Source organism: Euphorbia lathyris, chromosome 10 (genome assembly GCF_963576675.1).
Source record: "Euphorbia lathyris chromosome 10, ddEupLath1.1, whole genome shotgun sequence".
Lineage (NCBI taxonomy): Eukaryota > Viridiplantae > Streptophyta > Magnoliopsida > Malpighiales > Euphorbiaceae > Euphorbia > Euphorbia lathyris.
In genome coordinates this window covers 58,379,967-58,403,523 of record NC_088919.1, presented here as the reverse complement: position 1 = coordinate 58,403,523, position 23,557 = coordinate 58,379,967, and the positions used below count along the sequence as shown (strand labels likewise).

General features: G+C 30.0%; 2 protein-coding genes across 6 annotated transcripts; both read right to left on the bottom strand.

Moving 5' to 3' along the window:
- Window positions 1–943: 943 nt before the first annotated feature.
- On the bottom strand, window positions 944–2,742 carry LOC136208671 (iridoid oxidase-like). The gene is made up of 2 exons (XM_065999773.1): window positions 1,840–2,742; window positions 944–1,567 (listed from the first exon to the last, which is right to left on the bottom strand). The coding sequence occupies exons 1-2, from the start codon at window positions 2,740–2,742 to the stop codon at window positions 944–946; spliced, it is 1,527 nt and encodes a 508-aa protein (XP_065855845.1).
- Window positions 2,743–6,319: 3,577 nt separating this feature from the next.
- Window positions 6,320–10,505, bottom strand: LOC136208673 (2-C-methyl-D-erythritol 2,4-cyclodiphosphate synthase, chloroplastic-like). Of its 5 annotated transcripts, none has more exons than XM_065999776.1 (8): window positions 10,220–10,505; window positions 9,974–10,115; window positions 9,654–9,770; window positions 9,471–9,561; window positions 8,764–8,894; window positions 7,234–7,362; window positions 6,828–6,890; window positions 6,320–6,652 (listed from the first exon to the last, which is right to left on the bottom strand). In XM_065999776.1, the coding sequence occupies exons 4-7, from the start codon at window positions 9,541–9,543 to the stop codon at window positions 6,834–6,836; spliced, it is 390 nt and encodes a 129-aa protein (XP_065855848.1). In that variant the 5' UTR covers window positions 9,544–9,561; window positions 9,654–9,770; window positions 9,974–10,115; window positions 10,220–10,505; the 3' UTR covers window positions 6,320–6,652; window positions 6,828–6,833. The 5 variants fall into 5 exon arrangements, 3 of the variants coding, with proteins under 3 accessions (XP_065855848.1, XP_065855849.1, XP_065855847.1); XM_065999777.1 differs by having other exon boundaries at window positions 9,654–10,115; window positions 10,220–10,245; window positions 10,314–10,505; XM_065999775.1 differs by having other exon boundaries at window positions 9,650–10,115.
- Between the last annotated feature and the right edge of the window lie 13,052 nt (window positions 10,506–23,557).

The window sequence follows — 23,557 nt, the reverse complement described above, 5'->3', positions numbered from 1 at the left end:
GCCTTAAAGTCTTTCTTGATAGTGACAATCACCAAATTGTTGTATTTGATTTGCTATTTGATGAGTTCGTTCACGAATATAATAAATGAGTAATAGACAAACTATTTGTAAGCATCTTGTTTATTTATTCACGAACTTTGCTTGTGAGCTTGTTTATGTACCCAATTAAAGAGCTATTAGCGGGCAAATTTCATAAATATAATTAATGATTTGACTTTGTTCTTTTTGACTGAAAAAAACAGAACTGAACGGAATTATACTGAAACTGAAATAATAATATAATCCTTTAAAAACAGCAATAATTAAAATAAAAAGCTTATAAAAATAATAATGGTTCTAATAATAATAATAAATAATTATAATTATAATAAGTAATGATAAATTACTGAACTGAATGCTACTGAACTGATTGATACTGAAATTAAGTAACAAACAAAGAACAGGCCCTTACTCACAAACAATTCATGGTTCTATATTTTTCTTAATAAACTAAGTTCAAGGAGGATTTTGGGTTCGAAACAAGATCGAAGCTCGGCTCGAGCTCGTTTATTTTCTAAGGAGTTGAGCCGAGCTTGAGCAAAGGCCCAACAAGCCAAAGCTCGGCTCGGGTTCGAGCTCATTAATTTTACAGCTCCTAACACACTAACTGAGCCAGAAATCTATTAGGGATATTGAGACAATGATTAGCTAATCATGCCTTGAACTTTGGATTGATGACTTTGCAATCAACAATTGAACTGCTGATTGATCTGCTATGCTGCTGCTATTAAGCTCGAGCTGCGTTTGATGGGTTGAGCTACTGTCTTTTTTATTGTGCTGAATTTGAATTCATGAGCTTTGAAGTTTGAATACTAGAGTTGAATCACATTATTTGCTGTGCCTCTTATATAGACCATGAAAGCATTATCAGAATGACTTCTTTTATTTTATTTTTTTATGATCATCATTCTGATTCGGAAATGATCTTCTTCTTTGGTATTGCTCTCAAGCGAACAAGCTTTCTAACTGTAAACCCGAACTTTTCTTTCAAATCTGTGGCCTCTACAGCAGAATTCTGATCAATCTCCCAATCGAAACAGTGAAGCAAAGAGGCAACTGTGAGGTGAAGTATGCGATGCGCCAATGGCATGCCAGCACAAATCCGTCTTCCAGATCCAAACGGAAGTAACTCAAAGTTTTGCCCTTTATAGTCAATATTAGAGTTCAGAAATCTCTCAGGCCTGAAGCACAAGGGATCCTCCCAAGTATCTGGATCTCTTCCTATTGCCCATGCATTTACAAAGACCTGCGTATCTTTAGGTATCACATATTTCATGAATTTTATTTCTTCTAACGTGTTTCGTGGAATTAACAGTGGAATTACGGGATGTAATCTCATTGTTTCTTTGATTATTGCCTGCAAATATGGCAGTTCATCCAAGTCACTCTCTTCGACTTTCCTCTTCGGTCCAACAACTCGATTAAGTTCTTCTTTAACTTTTCTCATTGCTTCAGGGCTGCGAAATAGCTCCACCATCAGCCATTCAGTAGTTCCACTAGTAGTTTCTGTTCCACCAAAAAACATTTCCTGCATATATATATATAGTAACATGTTAGTCTAGAGTCTAGAATGTTTATGAATGATATATTAACTACTAAAGAAAAGCTGATTTGTGATGGAAAACTCCGTCTGATCCATGAAAACTGAACAATATCGAAAAAACAAGAACGATTCTGACTGGAAATTCTGTTGCAAATACTTCAGCTTTTCTCTAGTACTTTGTCTTACTGCACAGTTCAAATATAAGAGATTGAATTAGAGACTCAGTAATCAATTTAAAATAGTCTTAGTGAAGTTACCAGTATGATTATGAGCATGTTGTGAGTGGAGATCTTGTCAGGTCCGTTTCCATTGCTTTCATACTCCAAGATTGTATCCAAAAAGTCTTTGGCATCTCTTTCTTTTGTTGATTTTCGATCTTCAATCCTTTCCTTCATAAACTTCTCCAATACATTCATAGTTCGTCCCAATTCGATTTCCATGTTTTTCCTGATCCTCTGCGGATCAAACACTTTTAAGTACGGCATGAAGTCAGCCAGATTAGGCTTCCCACTCCAATTCATCACCTTGTCCATGGCATCAAAGAACTCAGAACCTTCTTCAGAATGAGAATCCACAAGATCCTTGGAGAAAATAAGGTTCCCCATTAGGTTAAATGTCATAACAAAAACGTACCGAGACAACACTATTTCTGCTGATTCTCCTTTAGCACGAGCAGCTGCTGCATCTTCCTCGATGAATCGTATCATCTTATCGATGCATTTTCTCCGAACATAAACGGACTCGTTGATTTTCTTGCTTGTCATGAGGCCAAGTGTGACTAGACGGCGAAGAATGCGCCAATTGGAGCCATACCGGCATAGAGAAAGAGATCCCTGGTAGTAGTTATGAGCTGTGAAAACATCAGCAATTTTCCTGTCCGAAAATAGAATATCATGATTCTTGAAAAGCTGTTCAGCTTCTTTGGCAGATTGAATAACAAGTGTGTTAATGAAACCAAGTCTCAACCAAATTACAGCACCATATTTGGATTTAAGTTTGTGTAAACTCTGGTGTGGTAATGCTCCTAGATCGAAGATGTTACCGAAGATTGGCCAAGCTCGTGGCCCTGGCGGTCTCAGGTTTACATCGAGTCGCCTTGACTTTCTCTTAATCAGAATGATTACAAACAGAAGAGTGAACCATGTAAGTAGCCACTCCATTTCCTTCGTTTTTTTTACTCAATTTGAGCTGCTCTGTTATCTATTATTATAGTGGCTAATCTTCTCCCTCATTGGCTGGATTTGGCAGAATGAAGTCAAGTAGTTATCCTTTTGTTTTATATTCGTTTTGGTCGGTTTAACACTTAAACTAAACATCATCTAGAAATGTGAGCAGAGATAGAAAAATATAGAAGACATTGTTGTTAACATAGTGTGTGGTAGAAGTCGTTGATCCAACTACCAAGTTGATTACTTGGATATTTTATCATTATAAATAGGCATCTATTATATATCTATCTATTATATCTATATACTAGTTAAGCCTTAAAGTCTTTCTTGAGAGTGACAATCACCAAATTGTTGATGCGTCAAAATACTAGTACATTTTTTTATTTTTTAAAATGATATTTTGAGTGTTCAGTTATTCCAGAATTCTCCTAATTTTGAAGGTTGATTACGGAATGTGTTTCCATATTACAGAATGTTTGTTAGGAAACTACGGTTTGCCTTTTATACATGAAATGTAGTTTTTTTTTTCAAAAGGAATCCATGCTTTTCCAATAACAAACAGCAAAGAGCAAATCATAACTCAAATAACAACAACAAACAACAACTAAACCAAACGGCCCCTACATCTACCTCTTCATCTCCCTTATTAACATTAGATTTCAAAGTTTCACTATTAATTAGATGTGTTATTTCTCCTTTGATGTTATAGTCTCAAGAGAAAATATTGTCCAGTTAATATAGATGACTTCTTTATTTCATCAATTTTGGACATGAGATTGCTTAACTTATGGTTGATTTAATGTGATTGGTGATTGAACTTTTCTTTTTTAATTTGCTACGGAAAGGTACATATGGAATTGGAGAATGTTTCTACTCTAATAAAGGATGATTGTGAAGTTATGCAGTTCTAGCGAGTGTCTGTTCACTCTAGCGCTAGCCTAAGGCCCAATTAATTTTTTTATACATATGCCGAGTTTGGTAGAGAGTGTTTTGGGATAAAATTAGATGTTTGAGATATTTTAGAGATTTTGATTAGTCAAACCTTAAACAGTGGTGTTTGGTGAATAAATGTTTGAAAGAACTTATTGGTCCAAAAACTAATTTTTAAAAAGCTGGTTTTCGGAGTTTTTTCAATTAGCTTATTGCTCCATCTATTTTGACGGACATTTTTACCCCCAATTACTACCTTTTAACCCGAAATAAATGTTTTATTATGTTTTTATTTGCCATTTTACACAAACAGCTATATCAATCAGTTAAGTTTTACCAAACAAGTTTACAAAATCAGTTAGTCAAATCAACTAACAAAAAAGATAACCAGCTAACAACTAATTGTCAAATAGCGCTATAAATTAATATTATATAGGCCTTAAAGACCTAAATAATAGATATTCTAGACTTCCAATTGATTTTTTTTTAAATATAGATGGATGGTTAATTTATAGAAATTATAAAACATCCATTTGATTTTTTTTTTTGATAGTAATGCTAATATTTCATTAAATCAGAAAATTGCAAGTACAACATGAGACCAGTAAGGAATAAAACCTTACACACATATAGGCTAAACTTAATACATAGTCCACTAGGACAAGAAAATGACTATTAAAAGAAAGAAAATGATTATTAAAAGCAAAAAAAGCCATTAAAGGTACATTAAACATAAACATAAACAACAGTTGAAATATATATAGATCGTAACTCCAAACTCGTCGCAAAGCAACTGTAGTCCAATCTTCAGCATTTGAACCATTCTGAACCTTCGGATCTAAGTCATTTCTTTTGCAATCCCGTAGATCCAGTGATCTACGGATAAGATCAACCGTTTTTGTCCTTGCTAACACAAAAAAAGTTACAAAAACAAAGATTTTAACCAACAGGCGTAGTTCAAACGGATTCAAAGATACAATGAAATATATATGATCCAACTAAAACACTGACACAGACAAAAAGAAAAGAACTACGAAAATAGGAAAACAAAAAACGGTGTTCCTTCTTCCTCCTCAACTAGACACTAGTAAAAAGGGGCGCAGGCAAGAGGGAAATCAGTGATTTAGAGGGGGTGGGAGAGAAAAAAGGAGAGAAAAACGGAGATGGTGAGGCGGCGGTGGTGGGAATGCTAGAGAGAGAACTATTCTGTGGATTTTATGTAATTTTGCTAATTAACATAACGCAATGAGGTAAAACATCCATTTGATTTTAGTTAAATAAAGGTATTTAATGAACATATAATACATGTCATGTAATTATCAATAACATATTTTTTTTTATCATGTATTAAAATATATTTTAAATTTTCACGTACATTTTTTATAAAAGGACCCTTATTTATTATTTCGCTTAGGACCTATAAATTGTCAGAAGTGACCTGCCTCTTAGCATTAGAGTTTAGAGATAATTATAAAACACATTCAATTGAATGAAGAACATACACATGTGTATTAGTTATTTTTAGTAGTAATATCATATAAAATGACATCGTACACGTGGTATCATCACGACCTTTTACGCTATTAAGGGCTAGCTCTATCCTTATGTAAAAGAGGGGGCCATCTAGGCCACAAAAAATAGAGATCCTATATACTAATTTTTTTTTTAATATATCATTAATATTTTATGGAATAATTATAAAAAAAATAAAAGAACGTGGAATATAAATTTTAATTAGCGGTGTTAAGTTTAAAAGGGTTAGAGTAGTTTTTAGATAATAATATTTTTATGAATAATTTTTCCTTTTTTACAAATTCTAAAGTAATAAGGTATTTTTTTTTGTCTTTTTTTTTAATAAAAATGCTTATATGATTCCATTAGATGAAAAAATTAGTACTACAGCAAGAAAACAGTGAGGAATAAAACCTCACAAGTACAGATTAACACCAATACAAAAACCACAGAAAGAATAAAAAGACTACAAATAACAAAAAAAAGAAAACATGAAAGATATATTTTTTTCGTCAAAATAAAATTATATAAATATATGTAGTTTAAAAATTTTATTTATGTATAAAGAGCCTATAATTTATATCTTGCCTAAGGTCTCAAACGATCATGAGTCGATCCTGACGCTATTACACCACATGTGATAAAATAGGCGTTCGGAACCCTTAGAAGCTTCTATTTTCCTATAAGGGAATGCTCGTGAATAATTAGAACTTCACATGACAAAGGACTTCCCCTTGGACAAGACTCCTAAGGAAAACCTAAGTCCAAAAGACTTCTAATTAACGAAGGATTTTTCCTAAAACCCTATATATAAACAGATATCACTATGCCAAAAACCCCTTCAAATGACGGTTAAAAACTGTCATCCCGCAAGATATAAATCTGTCACAGGGCTCGCTGTCATCTGATGGTACTTCAGACGACGGTCGTGCCCTGTCATCCGTAATAGCTTCACATGACAACGACCAAATAGCGACCTGTCATCTGACCACTAATTATATGGGTTTATCTAATAACAACTGTCATCGAATATATGTTCTCATGACACCATTTTTAAATAATCTATCAAAATATCAAGTTAAAATGAAACTATTATGTTAATGTTATGACATTTTTTGTTTTCCCGACTGTTGTTGTAACGTAATTCACATGACATAATTTGTATTAAATCCTGTTGTTGGAACGTAATTAGTATTACATTATATTATAAGAATTTTGTCATTTTTTTTTTACATTTTTCATGAACCTGTACAAATAACCAAAGTTTCTTGTAAATAATGTGCAGATAACCTTTATATATAACAATAAACTTGTACATATGTGAAGATCACAATCCTAACCAAAGGTTTGTCATTACAAAGCTAACATTTAACTATATAAGAAGCCTAAAAACCTAAACCTTGAATCCCATGACTTGTTATGCCAATTCTTTGCAAGTTTTCTTCCATCCCTTTGCTCACTGCAATATAAAATACACAAGTTAATTGAATGTTGATCTTCAAAGTATAAATATAGAAAATGAAAAGAGAAAATGAGTACAGGCATAGGGTAAACACAATAACTATTAGGCCTTTCTCTACTCAACCAGACTACAGCAGAAGTAAGAGCAACCACATTTAGCGGAAAGCACTTACCGGATATCAACTAAGCACCTTACGAAGCTCATCGATCAATGACGCTCGGCTTGATGGCTCCACCTGCATTACATTTAAGCATTAGGGTGTCAAAATGAGTTGGTAATTTAAGTGATTTAGATCTTTCCTGTCAAGGTTAGATAAGTTATGTGAGGTAAACAAAACCAGATAAATGGAGGAAATGGTCTGCCTGTGGAGGAGAGAGGCTAATTGTCTTCACTACAAATTATGTAGAAAAGCTTGATCATGCTCTCATAAGAAGAGGCGGGATGGATAAGCACATTGAGCTTTCTTATTGCAGTTTTGAGGCATTCAAAGTGCTAGCTATGAATTACTTAAAAATCGATTCACATGCTATATTTGATACAATTGAAGGGCTTCTGAAGGAAACTAACTAAGATCACACCTGCGGATGTTGCAGAAAACCTGATGCCAAAGTCTCCACTAGATAATGCAGACAAGTGTCTTTCCAACTTGATTCAAGCCCTTGAGGAAACAAAAGATGCACAGGCTCTGAGGGAAGACAAAGAGAAAGCTGAGAAAGAAGCAAATAGAGGAAAATTGATAAATTGAAGTGAAGTGTCAAACTGATAAATTATGCCAAACTCAAGCATCAAGCTGATAAATTATTCCAAATACATAGGTTAATTACACTCATTATCCTCCAAATACACTGTGCATGAGCTATCAACTTAAGTCAGAACATAACAAATACTAAAAAAAGACAGTCATACAATGTGAACACACCACAAGTTTAATGGACTTGTAAGAATTAAGCTCCACAAAATGACATCCAACAAGAATAATAAGCTACTATAATTGTCATTACTTTATATTTAATAGCATTTTAGTTACACAAAATATTATGTCCAAACTTCAATCAGTGAAAGGACATTATAAACTTTGCAAATACCTTCATGTTGACTTTTATCCTGCATCATTTTATTTCAAGCAAACATTTCGAGTCAATTTGATTGAACAGCAGCAATTACAAACCCATATTCATCCATTATACACCCAATTGATCACATGTAAACCTAAGCAAAAGAGCTTAAGTAATGGTGTTAATCCCCATGCTATTATCTCCAATTAAGGAGTAAAATCCGGTAATTGTCTCTTAAGTACCAATCCCATTTGATTGTGGAAATTTTCAAAGATTGGGAATTTATTAATGTGTGTTTTGTAAGATCATAATTGATAAACACTTCAACATCCACTAGCAGTTGTGTATGGCTGTCAATAATAATAATAATAATAATAATAATAATAATAATAATATGGAATTGAGATACAAAATCTTTAATATCCACATCAAGCAATCATTTACTTGAACCATGGGTTATATAACTCAGTTTACAGTCAATGAGTTTGTCATGTTTATACGTGGAGATACTTCAACATCCACTAGCAATTATGTGTCTCGTTCCGTTATCGAGATCTAAATTGGTACATTTTTTAAACGTTAAGCCTATATCGATACTATTTTTTATACGTGGAGATACTTCCCCAAAAACCATAGACCTATTTTGATATCTTATCCCTAAAAAAAAATATAAACTAGCTAAAAAATAAACAACCTGAAATAGACATTGAAGCAAGCAAAAGCAAAAGAGAAGAGACTCGTGAGCAAAACTTGCTCTTCAGCAATGAACAGGATCAAATTGCTGGCTAAAAAATAAACAACCTGAAATCGCTTGTTCAAAACTGAAAACCCTTGCCAGTTACTTTCCTCTTTAAAACAAGTAGCACATCCACCAATCAATGATGATAATGGCAGTTGCCTTCATGTCAGTGGCTATTATTCGTTCACATTTTTCTACGTATATTCCGAAGTGTTTAAGGAAAGAACCGTAAAACAATTGGTTCTTCAGACAATATCAACCAGAACATGAAAGCTCAAAAGTATTTTCTCATATGTAGTAGGAGAATAACTCACAGCTTCTTCCATAAAAACAGAAGATGCAGCTCCTTTCCACTTAGGATCAGAGTCAGAGAAAATCTGACCAATATCAGGAAGTCCTGATGCGCCCAATATTGAATCCACAACACAGTGCAACAACACATCTCCTGCAAACAAATTCAACTTCAAAATTAAATATGATGTTGAAAATAATTAAATAAGAATCCATCATAGAGAGAAGATTCTCTCTATTAATATCATCATTACCTTATTTATTTACTTCGCTACAAATTACGTTAACTCCTTCCCCTTGTCTACATACCATACTAGTAACACCCTAACACCCTAACACCTACTACTTAATGCTATCAGTTCTATTTATCTCAACTAATACTTATCCTTTCCTATTTATTTTAAATCACCACATAGTTTTACATTCATGTTCACCACTACCTCAGTCGTTAAATTAATGAAGTGTTTCAAAGTTAATCTAAAGGCTAAACCTTTTGGCATCAAACCTTTTGGACACTCTGTTCTATCCCAACTTAGAAAACTTCAACACTATCTGAGATTCAATTTCTACAGGTTTTCAAAATATAAACGTCTAATACAGGAAAATCTCAACAATAGCTCAATCTAGCCCAATCAAAACTTCCCTATACATATTTATTAATCAAAATAATACAATAAAAAGGCATAGAACAAGTCTTTTAAAAATTAGAGAAAAAATAACAAAACTTAGCCGTTACACAGGAGGATCATGTAGATCCAGTAGAGCATCATAGGTGGTCGAGCCTCCATTGCATATAAGATCATAAACCTTAACAAACATTTCTGATGTCCATGAAAGAGGTGATAAAAAAGCTTAGTTTTACAAAGTGAACAGAAAACCCTAAATAATCGAAAATTGGGGGAAACATACTTACAATGGAGACTCAACAGCAACATGATGTCTTCTTTAAGCTTAGGCGACTCCGATCTATATCTGATAGTTCAGGCAATTCCTCGTGGCACATGTCGATAGAGTTGGAATAACAATAGTTCTCAACAAGATTTGAGAGAGTGAGAGAAAGAGACAGAAAAGAGGAATTAGTAAGATAAAAAAGATCTCTATTATTCATAACCATAAAACATGCCTTATCAAAATTATATATTCAATTCAAGGATCATGACCAAGTCTGAGCTCCAAATCTAACTCATCATCTTCTCTTAATATCCAAATTATATATTCAATTTAAGGAATTACCTGCACTATGCGGTCGAAGTACAGAGTCAACTGCAACCCATCTTAAACCCAGAACTGGATCTGCAGATTTCAGTCTTCAAAAGTTCAAAACCTCCTTAAGTTGGTCTTGATTAGAAGATCGATTTAGTGTTGCCTCCTTTTCCTGCTAACAAAAATTTATCCTTCAAAACCAAGTTCAAACAAGAACCCTAGAAGTTAAAAAATCACCCAAATCATAAACATAGATAAACTGGAAAATTAAATTACCTTAACCCCGTACTTAATTGCCACACCTGCAAGAGTATCCACCTTAGGGTTTGGGAGGCCACAAGACCAATGGTTGAAATATGGAAAACCTTACCTCCATTAAAATCGATTCTCTAAGAGCGGAAGAAAAAGGAGGAACAAGGAACATAGAAAGCAGAGCAGAAAAAGGAGACCATGGCTGCTCTAAGCTCTGTTGCCATCAAAGCTTTGTTGAGAGGAAGGAAGAGAGAAACTATCTCGGGATCTTTAGTTTGAGGAAAAAAGATGTAGAGATAGAAAAAAAGGAGATGAAATTAGAAAAGAGAAAGGGGGGAATCGAAATTAGGTTTTGAGTTTTGGGCGCGCGTTAAAATGAAAGTAAGAGTTTTTGATCCCCCGCTTTTCCAATATTTGGTTGCCGCTTTTTTATTTTCGTATACCGATGACAGTCATTTATCTGTAGTGTCGTCTGATGGTTAAGTGACTTTTCCATCAAAATCGCGTTCTTTTGGGATGACAGAAGCCGGTAATCGTAACGTCATCTGAGAATCGAGCGCATTTTTAATTACGCCATCAGATGACATAGAGTTAAAATACTGTCACGAAAACTATTCAGACGACACGAAAACAAATGTCTGTCATCTACATTGTGTCATGTAAAAGGGAAAATGGCATAGTGTATAGTCACAAACTATGGTATGTTAACTATTATCTCACTACTAGTCCTTATTATTCAATCCTTTCTAAGCACTTGACTGACTTAGGTATCAGAGTGGATTCGCCGGACTCCGGCCCCTTTCTGACTCTGGTTCTGTTTTACGGATCAATATCGGAAAGATTCAACAAGACGGTTTAGACAATTATTCAAAGTTTAGATACACGATTATCAAGTAGTCTATCAAACTTTGTGGTGGTAGAAAAGATGATGCATATTGTCAATATTTTAGTTGTGTTTGATGGATTTGATTTGTGCTGAATTTGATCCCATGATACCTCTATTACAAATTCTTACTACATTCTTTTATGTTCCATATTTTATTAAATAAGTCATCTAAAATAGAAGGTAATAAATTTACTATTCAGTTGTGAAAATTAAAGCAATTTTTTTTCAATGGTCAATTTATTAGTTTATTAAATGATATGAAACCATGTCAAAAGTTCATTCATAGGCAAATAACACTTTAATATTTTCAAATATGTAATCCTTTTGAACTTGGCTCAAAACTAGCTAGAAAAGCATTACTAAAGGTGATGGCTGTTCATGGAAATGGGCTGTTCAACATATTTAATGTCTTCTAATTTAATGTTTTCTAATTTATTCAAATTAACCACTCAACCCATAACTTTCTTATAAAAATTGGATCCTTCCTAAATCTTCAATTTCCTAAATGGTTTTACATCTTCTATTGATTCCAATTTTATTTGTTTTCACTATGTCGATTGAATTTGCAGCTTTGAATATTCATATAAAATTGATATTTATAATCTAAATAAATTAGTGATTATTTTAATTATTTTTAAATAGAAAATGTATTTTCAAAAAAAAAAATGTTGAAAAAACATCAGCAGAACAACCAATTAACTATTGTATTCATTGTTGTTTTTTTTATGTATTCTTGGATGTAATTTGTGGTGTACAATTTTTTTTAATTAATATTAATATTAATTATAGTGTGATTAAATAATAATATAATATCAACCAACCAATCTTTTCAAAAAAAAAAAAAAATCAACCAACCAATTAACTTATGGGATGACTAAATTTGACTCTAACGCTTGGTCTTAACATGCGAAATGGTATAAATTTAATTCTAAAGTTTTCAAATAAGATCAATTTTACCCATACTTTACTAAAATTAAAAAAAAAAACTGTTTGACTGTTATTTAACTATCAAATAAGATCAATCTTGCTAAAAGGCTGGGTGTTAAGAGGCTCTCTGTGGAGTCTGATAATTTGGAAGCAATCAAAATGATTTCTGAGAATCATTCTATGGGTCTTAACAGTCGCAACCTCATCAAAGCTATTAAAAGGCTTTGCTCCTCCTTTGAGTTCGTAGAGTTCAGACACATTTTTAGAGAGCAGAATCGTGTTGCTGATCGCTTGGCGACGGCGGGCAATGAAGGGACGTTAGGCGTTACTACCCTTCCTGTTTCCCCTAATTTCATCTCTCCTCTTCTCTTAGAAGATAAGATTGAGGTTAGCTTCCCTAGGCTAATTCCTGGGTAGTTTGTTGTTGTTCGTTTTTCTTTTCCTTTTCTACCAAAAAAAAAAAAAAAACTATCAAATAACATTCCAAATATCAATTATATCTAAGATATTTAGTGTAAAACTAACACAGGTACAAAAATATATTAAAATGTTAATAATTATGTCTCTATGATGAGTGTCAAATTCACACAAAATAAAATACCTACTCCTGGAATTCAAAAACTGTAGTAAACATGGAGTATGAGCGAATCCATATAGAGACTTGTCGAATTATAACTTTTTTACATTAACAAATAAAAGTAAATAAATGGGGGGTTTTGATTTGTGGAATGCAATTAATAACAAAATATCATAAAACGATAAAATAACAGCAATAATTAATGGATGAGAAATATTCTAGCTAGAAGTTAGGTTCGAATCTTGAATTGAACCAATTGATCATCGATCACAAAAAATATTAATTTCAATCCTTCAAATAAATTAACTATTGTTATTAAAAAACATTAACAACCTATCTCTTATTACTGATTGGACAATTAAGAAAAGTTCATTATTTTTTCCTCATCAATCAAACAATTCCAAACAAGCCTCAGAATTTAATTTGATTGAAAGCATTAAAGTATGAAATGGATACTATATTCTACTCAATAACCACTGAAGCGGGATTATTTAAAGCATATCAATTACATTCACAACATAGGTTAAAAGGTTGCTCGCAATTAACTATGTTATTTGCTACTTGCATTGGATGAATTAAACGATTATGTATTTAAACATCTAATTAGCGAAACGATTACAAAGTAAATAATCAAATCAACGATTTAATTAAATCATGCCATACAGACACGAACAAAATGGAAATCAATTACTTTTAGATGAAAAATATTAAGTACAGAATGATCTCACAATTGATTGTTCAAGACCTAGAAATCTCCAGCTAGAAATTGGAAATTAATTCATATTGGAGGAAGAAGAAACCATGAAAGCATGTTGATGCATGAAGAGCCATTGATACTTTTTGTTGTTCTCCCTTTGTGTTCCAATGTGATTCTGACTGTCTTTTCTTATAGGTTTCAAGATTGTGCCTCTTAACTTTTAAGAGAGAAAAAAACTGACTTTTATTATAAATTATTATGTTTTTAGAAAACTTATATTAATATTATTTTATTCTTTGAATTTATTATTGTAATGACATATCATTCTAAAATAAAATAAAATTATCTATTCATTCATTTATGTATATTATAAATGAAGTTATAATTCTAAAACTAAATATTTAGAAAATGTTTCACAATCAACCCTTGACAATATTAGACAAATCTTGCCCCTCTCCTCTAGTGAATACACAACCAGAGCGACTCTGCATTTAGGCAATAGAGGCAGCCATATAGGGCCATCAAAAAATAGGACTCATATAATAATTCTTCATTAATATATCATTAATATTTTATAGAATAGTTGTATTATCGGTTAAAAATTAAAAAATTTAAAAGAACATTGAATATAAATTTTAATAAGTGATTTTACGTTTAAAAGGGTCAAAACGGTTTTTAGATAATAATATTTTTATGTTTCTATGAATATTTTTTTTTCTTCCAAATACTAACAACTATATACCAAACATAGCCTTAATGTCTAAAAAAGAGTATTAATTGAGGCATCGATAAAGAAATATGTCATGTCATTCATATTACTCCGTTAATAACGGAGTAATATGAATGACATGTCATGTTCCGCTATTGAGGCATAAATTGGCACTCTTTTTTAAACGTTAAACATATATTGATGTTATTTTATACGTAGAGTCTAAATTGATTTCTCCAAAAATCTTAGACCTATTTTGATACTTTTTTTTAAGTGTGATGTGATTATGAAAAAACTCTAAACACTTTATTTCAATTTGTTAAAAATTTAATTTCAAATACAAATTAAATTAGTAACGATCTTTTTTTAAGCGAAATAAATATTTACAATTAATTAATTTATAAAATATAAATTTAGTGTCCCTTTGGTTCCATTTTCGGAGCTATTTTTTGGTTTTTCATTTTAAGAATGAGATAAAAAAGTTTGTTAAAATTTCGAAACAACGGATTTTAGTAGAAAAATCAAGTAATATTTACTACATATCCAGGGCCGTTTCTGATCTTTTAGAGGCCCGGGGCGAGATGATAATTTGGGCCCCCATATGTACGTTCTACTTTTTTAATTTGTAGGCCAGATGATTTTTTATTATTATTACAAAGATAAAGTACAAATTTAGTCATATGGTTATTAGGAGAGAGCAATTATCATTCATGCATAAAATAGTGCAATTTTAAACCTAACGTTTATCAATTGGTACAGTTTCGAACTTAATTGACAAAAATGAGGTTTTTTTATATGTAATTTCTTGTTCTATCCTCGCTTCAACCTCCGTTGTTCTAGTCACTCAATATGGTTTGAATTTACACATTTCATGTTAATGAAAAGAACTCATTTTTAATCAACTAGACTTGAAATTGCACCAACTCATAAAGGTTATTTAAAATTGTAATATTTTCTACATAAAAGCTAAATTGGTAGTGCAGTAGTAGTGAGGGTACTAACTAGAATTATTTATGTACTAAAATAACAATTATCTATGTCATGTTGAAAGAAGTAAATAAATATTGGCAGAAAGCATAATTAAGCCTCTGAACTTTACATGTTTTAAGGATCAAACTGCTGATCGATTATTTTTTTACATTGAATCCTTTATCATTGATTTTGTTATGGATTTGGTCCTTATTTAACTTTTTCGTCGAGTTTAGTAGATGAGAAGATCGATTTGGCGATTCTAAAGTTAAATAAGGGTGTAATCCATAATAGAATCAATGACCAAGAATTCAATGTGGAAAAATAAATGATTAGGGGTTTAATCCTTAAAACAACCAAAGTTCAGAGTTAATTATGCTTTTTTGCTGTAAATATATTATTTTTCATATTCAATATATTGATAAATAAATTTAAGAAAAAAATTGAAATGAGATAATAATTTTTTTTTAGAAAAGATTAAATGGTTATTTTTCTTATTGGATACATAAATAAATTGATAATTTTGATTTAACAAAAAAAAAAAAAGTTAGTGATAAAATGGGGTGGAAAGGGAAAAATATTTGATAATAATAAAAATGAGGAGGAGGAGGTTCGAACCTCCAACCACAAGCTTAATTAAAAATAGGCCTAATACTCCTCCAGCCCCCTTAACTTGTCCAAATTGATCATTTTACCCATTCAACTCATCGAATTAATGTCCTATTTAGGCCCTGTTCTTTATCACTTAATTTCAGTAACAATCAATTCAGTTCAGTTCAGTTCAGCATTCAGTTTCAGCATCCAGTTTCAGTATTCAGTTTCAGTATTCAGTAATTTATCCTTATTTATTATATTATAATTATTTATATATAATTTATTATAATAATAATTATTATTTAATTTATTATTATTTATTATTATTATTATTTATAGTTTATCATTATCTATAAATTAGATAAAAGTTAAGAAATGATAGTCAAGAAATGATAGTTTATTAAAGTATATATCGTTTAATAAAAAAATTAAAACTAAAGTATGTTTCCATATTTAAAAATTAGGAATTGCACTTAAATTTATCAAATTTATCAATGTTAGAGATAAAATTGCACCATTTTAGATATTAGGGGTAAAATTACCCATGACCCAAAACGTTAGGGATATTTTTACACTTTAACCCTTAATTAGAATAAAAAGTTAAGAGTTTGTATTCATATAAAAATTTGTATTTGATTTCATAGGCTTTAAATTATATGTAAATTTGTGTTTGTATGTAATTTGTATTTTTAATTTAAATTAGACTCATTTTTATTTAATTTTATAGGCTTTTATCGAGCCAAAATTTTATCAAGCCGAGCTTTTATTTGATATTCAATTTAGTTTTATCTTTAATAATATATTTATTTATTTATTATTGATATTATTAAATTTATTAGAACCATCATTGTTATTATTATAAGTTTATTAATGTCCAATATTATCAATTAAATTATTTTAAAGTCTAATATCATCATTATTGTTTAGTTCGGTAGTATTCAGTTAAGTTCAGTAGTATTCAGTTAAATTCAGTTCAGTTCAGTTCAGTATTCAGCAGTATTCAGTTCAGTTCAGTTCAGTTCAGTTCAGTTCAGTTCAATTCAGTTCAGTTCAGTTCAGTTCAGTTTTTTTCAGCAATAAAGAACAGACCCCTTAACTCCAAAAAAAGGGTATTTCTCACCCCCTTAACTTGTCCAAATTGGTCATTTTACCCCTCCAAGTAAACGAATGTCCTATTTACCCCCTTAACTCCATAAAAATGATATTTCTCACCCCCTTAACTTGTTCAAATTGGTCATTGTACCCCCAACTCATCAAATGTCCTATTTACCCGCTTAACTCCATAAAAGTGGTATTTTTCACCCCTTAAAATCCGTTATCGATACCTAAATTGATACCATTTTTTAAACGTTAAACCTATATTGGTGCTATTTTGTACGTGGAACCTAAATTGATACTTCCCAAAAAACCATAGGCCTATTTTGGTACTTTATTCTTACATATAATGTCTTTAACTTATTTATATTAATGTTCTTGTTAATTGTATCTTTTATTCATTCATTCTCTTTTCAACTTTTTTAGCTAGTTAAATTTTGATTATCTAATTATTGTAATACAATATTATTGTAATAAACACACGAAGGATAAATATAATTATCAAATTAAAACAAAATAAAAAATTTGATATTAAAAAAATATATTTTCAAACTCATTTCAACAAGTCTTATTAATTTTGCACTATAAAGGGGTAAGAAATACCACTTTTATTGAGTTAAGGGGGTAAATAGGATCATAAGGGGTGAGAAATACCACTTTTATGGAGTTAAGGGGGTAAATAGGACATTTGATGAGTTGGGGAGGGGTAAAATGACCAATTTGGACAGGTTAAGGGGATGAGAAATATCATTTTTATGGAGTTAAGGGTGTAAATAGGACATTCGATGAGTTGAAGGGGTAAAATGACCAATTTGAATAAGTTAAGGGGGCTGGAGGAGCATTAGGCCTTAAAAATACAAACCTCTTGTTTAAACCAACTAAACCAATTACTTTCTATATTGCTTATGCATCTCGGTTTTATATATCTACAATATAAAATATTTTTTGGACCCCTTAATATTATGGGCCTTGGGCGGGCGCCCCTCATTTCATAGTCCAGAGCCGGTCCTATACCTATCATGATATGAGAAAAAACGCTATCACTGATCAGCAATCACTAACAATAACAAATAGTAAACAAAAACATGTGAATTAATGAGCACTTACATTAGTAATGTGAGAAATAATCAAATTTGATATATTTAAATAAAAAGAAATTAAGGGGTTTTTTTTGTAGTAAAAGAAATTAAGGGTTGAATCTATTAAAAATCAAAACAATCATATAGTATGCTTTTGCCTAAAATTTCTCGTGTGGCTTATCTTATCTCCTAGTTGTCCTTTTCTTTAGTCTTTTTGGTCGGTTTAAAACTTGCACAAACATTGACTTGAAATGTTAGCAGATAATAATATAGAAAAATATATAAGCCGGTGTTTATAAATTATGGACCTTAAACGAAATAATAAATTAAGGTTTTCTGTAATAAAAAAAATTGTACGTAAAAAAATTTAAATATATTCCAATAAATGATAAATAAAAAAAAGTATATTATTAATAATTATGGTACTTCAACACGAACCCAGATACATATATAGGTGTTCCACAAATTGGAATTGTTGGCCACATCATACGAAAAACCCGTTTGGTTCACCTGTTGCTGTTTGCTGTTTGTTGTTTATTGTTGCCGTTAGCTGTTTGCTGTTTATTGTTACCGTTAGCTGTTTATTTATTAGTATTTAGTAAAATTACAACTAATTGTTACTGTTAGTATGTAAAATGACTAATATGGACCTGTTTTAAAGAATCAAACAAATAAATTATATAAATAATAAACATTAACATCTAAGTTTTGATAATCAAATTCGTTGGCATCATTAACAATCCATATATATATAGGTTAAATAACACTTCTGCCTACCAAACTTAACTCATTCACGGTATGACTTTAAATTTTAAAACATAATATTAAAGCCACTTACAACTTGTTTGGATGGAGGTATTTTAAAATAAGTGAGGGTAAGTTAGGGTAGCTAATCTTGTTTGTTTTGAGGTGTAATTGAATGTAATAGTAAGTGAGGGTAGGTGAGGTGAAATTTGGCTGATTTTCTTTACACTCCAAATTGGAGGGTAGAGAGGTGATAGATTTTTCTTTTCCAAAATTACCCTCTATATTTTATTTTAAAATAAGATATTATTTGGATATAAAAGTAATTTTGTATATAACTTACCTTACTTTACCTTACCATCAAACCAAACACAATTACATTATTAAATCATCACTTACCTTACCTTCTATCCAAACACAACAAATTATTTCATTCACTTCACTTACCCTACCTTACTTTACTTTAAAATACCCTTATCCAAACAAGGCCTTAATTTTACATGTAGTTTATGGTAAATGTCGTTCTAAACAACTTTAACTCTTAAATATTTTTATTTTGATGTCGTTAATAGTCATTTTGAGATGTTAGTTAAAGTGTACATACTGTGTAAAATTAAATGTCTTTTATATTATGTTTTAAAGTTTAATAGTCATACCGTGGAAATTAGTAAAATTTAGTAGTTATATAGGTGTAATTTTCCCTATATACATAAAATAGCAAGCACTGGCCATAGATCAATTTTTTAATCGCAATTTAAATAATAAATTTCAATAAAGTAAGGGTACTTGGGTCAATAAAAATCAAACAGGGCTGTTTCCCCTAAACAGCAGCAAAATTCACTCCTATAACATCAATCAACAGCTGTTCTGTAATGACAGCGTTGATCCTCCAACTCCTTATTACATATATGCCCTTCTCTCGGATGCCATAACACAACTAGATGTTTCTTACAGGCGTCGCTATTGATAAATTAAATCTATACTATATATAATTACGGAAGCAGAGAAATGAGAAGAAGTGTTTTAGAGGTCTTTTTGATGAGTTGTCAACGTAGTAAAAAATCATATTAAAAATAAAAATTTAATTAATTAAAAATAAAAAATTTATATTTATAGTATATTAAATAATTACTAGCCTATTAATTAAAATAATAAAAGAAATCAAGAGTTACGGGAAGATGAAAAAACACAAAGTAAAGGAAATCCAAAAGTCACAAATAAACTTCTATATAAAGCATGATAGATAGTATTCCACCATTATATTCATTGGTCACGATAGATAGTATTATATTTCTGAAGGTAAATATTCGATTTTTTTCATATGTTATAGTTATTTTGTTCTCAATTATGTTGTTGTTTTATTTTTATTAAACAATAGTTGTTATAGTTCCATCTTTCAGATTCATTTCTGTTGTTACTCAGGTTCTATACCTCTCGCTATCTTATCCATGTTTTCTTTTTTATTTGTCTTTTTTTTTTCCAAACTGATAGCTTCAATTGAAGAAATCCGACAGAAATAGAAGATGCATGAACAACTAAAACCGGAAAACACAAAAGTGTCAAAAATTACAAGAAATTCTTATGTTTCTCAAGGTAATTATTCGATTTTTTTCATATGTTGTAGTTATTTTTGTTCTCAATTGTGTTGTTGTTTTATTTTTATTAAACAATAGTTGTTATAGTTTCATTTTTCAGAGATGAAATTCTATTTCTGTCGCTACCCAGGTTCCATACCTCTCGCTACCTTATCCATGTTTTCTTTTTTATTTGTCTTTTTTTTCAAAATGACTAAAATAAAGATTTCGTAAATTTGTATTCTTTTTTAGTATATGTTGCTAGGTGTTATCGTTTCGATTGCTAACTCTTAACTAAAATTTAGATTTTCGGCTTTATATGAACTCAATTTTTGGCTTTCTCAATTGTGCTGTTGTTTTATTTTTATTAAACAATTGTTGTTATAGTTTCATCTTTCAGAGATGAAATTCCATTTCTGTCGTTATCCAGATTCCATAGCTCTCGCTACCTTATCCATGTTTTCTTTTTTATTTATTTATTTTTCCAAAATGACTAAAATAAAGATTTTGTATATTTGCATTCCTTTTTAGTATATGTTCCTAGGTGTTATCGTTTTGATTGTTAACTCTAACTAAAATTTAGATTTTCGGCTTTTTATGAACTCAATTTTTAGTTTTAATTGAAGTTAGATTAATTTTTCTAATTCAGAACATGTTGAAATCCACTCATTTTTTTTAGTTTGAGTTTAGCTAATTGATATGGATTGTATTTTTTTTATTTTTATGCATTTTGGTACAAATAGATATAAAGTTTCACACGATAGTTGTTCATTGAAGTTTGAGACATATTAAATAAAATATTAAAGAGATATTGGAATATTATACTTACAATGAAGTTTATTTCAATATAAATTATGTTATATTATTATTATTATTATTATTATTATCAAGAAGTTATTTTTTCCCAATTTTCTAGACAAGGAGATTGTAAGCGTCTAATACGCTTGATAAGATGTCTATTCTTGAAGAATGTGGATTATGCTAGATACGAATTCAAAATCAAGGTAAATAAAAATAAATTTTGATGCTCAAAATCCTAAAAATGTACATTAATTATGGATATTGTGATAATTGCTTTTGCTACATTGACTTATACAATTTTTAACTATTATATTATGGTTCGTACAAAATTGTTAGTATTTCAAGAGTTTTTAAGAGATCAAAATGAAATATGATCATAGGATAAATTATTGAAAAATATTAATTAAGAAAATATTATTATTTGAATCTCTTCAAATTCTGAAATGTTGAGCATAATGATTCTAATTAATATAATTAATTTCACATATTAATTATAAAACGTTTTTTTTTTGTACTGAGTGGTTACAATTGCGATTTAATTCTATTTAACTAAAATTAATTTATAGACTTAATACTTCATTAAGAAAAAATAAAATGTTTAATTAATGGGCAAAAAATATTTTCACTCTCCTCTTTATACGCTTATGTCTCGACATTCTCTCTTATTTTCAAAAAAAAAAAAACCTCCGAGAGGAAGATGGTTCTCTCCTAATTATCTTTTTCGTCCCTTCATTTTTTTTAATTTTTTTGTTTGTTTTTCTTACTTATAAAATTCAAGAATATATAATTATTAGAAAATATTAATGAAGTCAAATAAGTGATATCTGCGAGTATGGCTGATATTCTATATAGTGAAAGAATGAAGAACAAGTTGATCGAATGTCTAGATGAGATATTACGAGATGAAAATAGGAGAAATCATCATCTTAAATTGATTCAATTAGATATATTGGGTTATTGTAGCAGAATGAATAATTGAATTCGAATACTTGGTGATCATGAAATTCCATCAACCAAAATAATTATCATCAAGATGAATTTGTGACTAATTCTTACGAATTTTATTTTTTTATATGTAACATATTGTGAATTGATAAAGTTTCTTCATATGCAACATTAGAAAAGTATTGATTGTAATAGTTTATAGAATAATATATTGATGTTGCTTCCATTTTAACATAGATTGTAATTCTTTTGTATCGTATATATAATATTTAATTTTAATTGTAGTTTAATTTAATTTTTGTTTAATCTATATTGTAGTTCTTTTGTATCGTAAATATAATATTTAATTTTAATTATAGTTTAATTCAATTTTTGATTTTTTTATTACATTCTAATACATTTCTTAATTAATCTGCTATTTTATTATTATTGTTGGAATATGAAAATGTATTAAAATTTCTAAAAAGTACAAATCATTGAATTTTGTAAAAATAAATAAATCATTCATCTTTAGTTAAAATTCTATAAAAAAAGTAGTCAATTATTTTTAAAATTAATTTAATTTGAATTATCATTAAAAAATATATATTAATTTCAAATATACATAATATAAATTTTTTTCATAGCATGATATAAAATTATTTAAAAGTAAATATGTCAATTTATTTATTTATCTAAATTATATAAAAGTTTCATACCCCGTGCATCGCACGGGTTTTCGACTAATTTGAATTAATAATTATGCGAGGGTTAAAGATGTATGGGCGTCGCTATTGATAAATTCATTTAAACTCAATAAAATTGTAGGTTCAATAGCGACGCACGTTTATAAAGAGCATCGTTATTGACCAATCAATAGCGACATATTGCACATATGAGCATCGATATTGACAGTTATAATACAAGAATTGCCACAATTGATATTCATTAGCGACGTGCATTGCAAGATGCGTCGTTTTCCACTAGTTTCCAATTCTAGTGGTTCCTCCTCGTCGTTTATCACTGATTTTAGGTAATCCACCGGAGTTTCCAGTGGTTCCTCCTCATCGTCATGCAACGAGAAGTCATCCAAGGGGTGATCCTTTTCGGCTAAGGTGTGCATGGGTTGAAAACCAAACCGAACGAAAAAAGCTGAATACTAAAATTACAAAATAATTGATAGCGATACTGAACCGAATAATATGTAAAATCCAAATATAACTGAATAGAAATATTTGGTTCGGTTTTAAACCAAATTTAGTTAAAAAATAAAAAACGACAAATAAAAATCACATATATTTTCTCATTAAATTTACCTCAACAAAAAAAATTTGAAATACTTTCAAAATATATTTATGTTGGTTTATTATCTCGACAAAAAAAAAACTTCTAAAATCAAATATATATGTATATGATAATAATAACAAAAATAATATAATTTTTGTTAAATCAAACCGAATACTAAAATGCACCTAAAACTAAAAAATATCGATGATGCATTTTAAACCGAACCCATGCACATCCCTAATACCAACCATTAAGAGAAAAGTGAGAAAAGAATCTATCAAAACTCTGGATAATGAGATAAGGCATAGAAGGCTCTCAATGAGGAGACACGATTCAAAAGAAAAATTATTGTAGTATGAATTATAAACAACACATCCACGTCACCCATTTAATAGGATATGATTGGAGGGCCTCTAGCTGTTTCAATTTAAATATATATATATATATATATATATATATATATATTTTGGCATAGTTGATTTGATTTTATAAATTAATT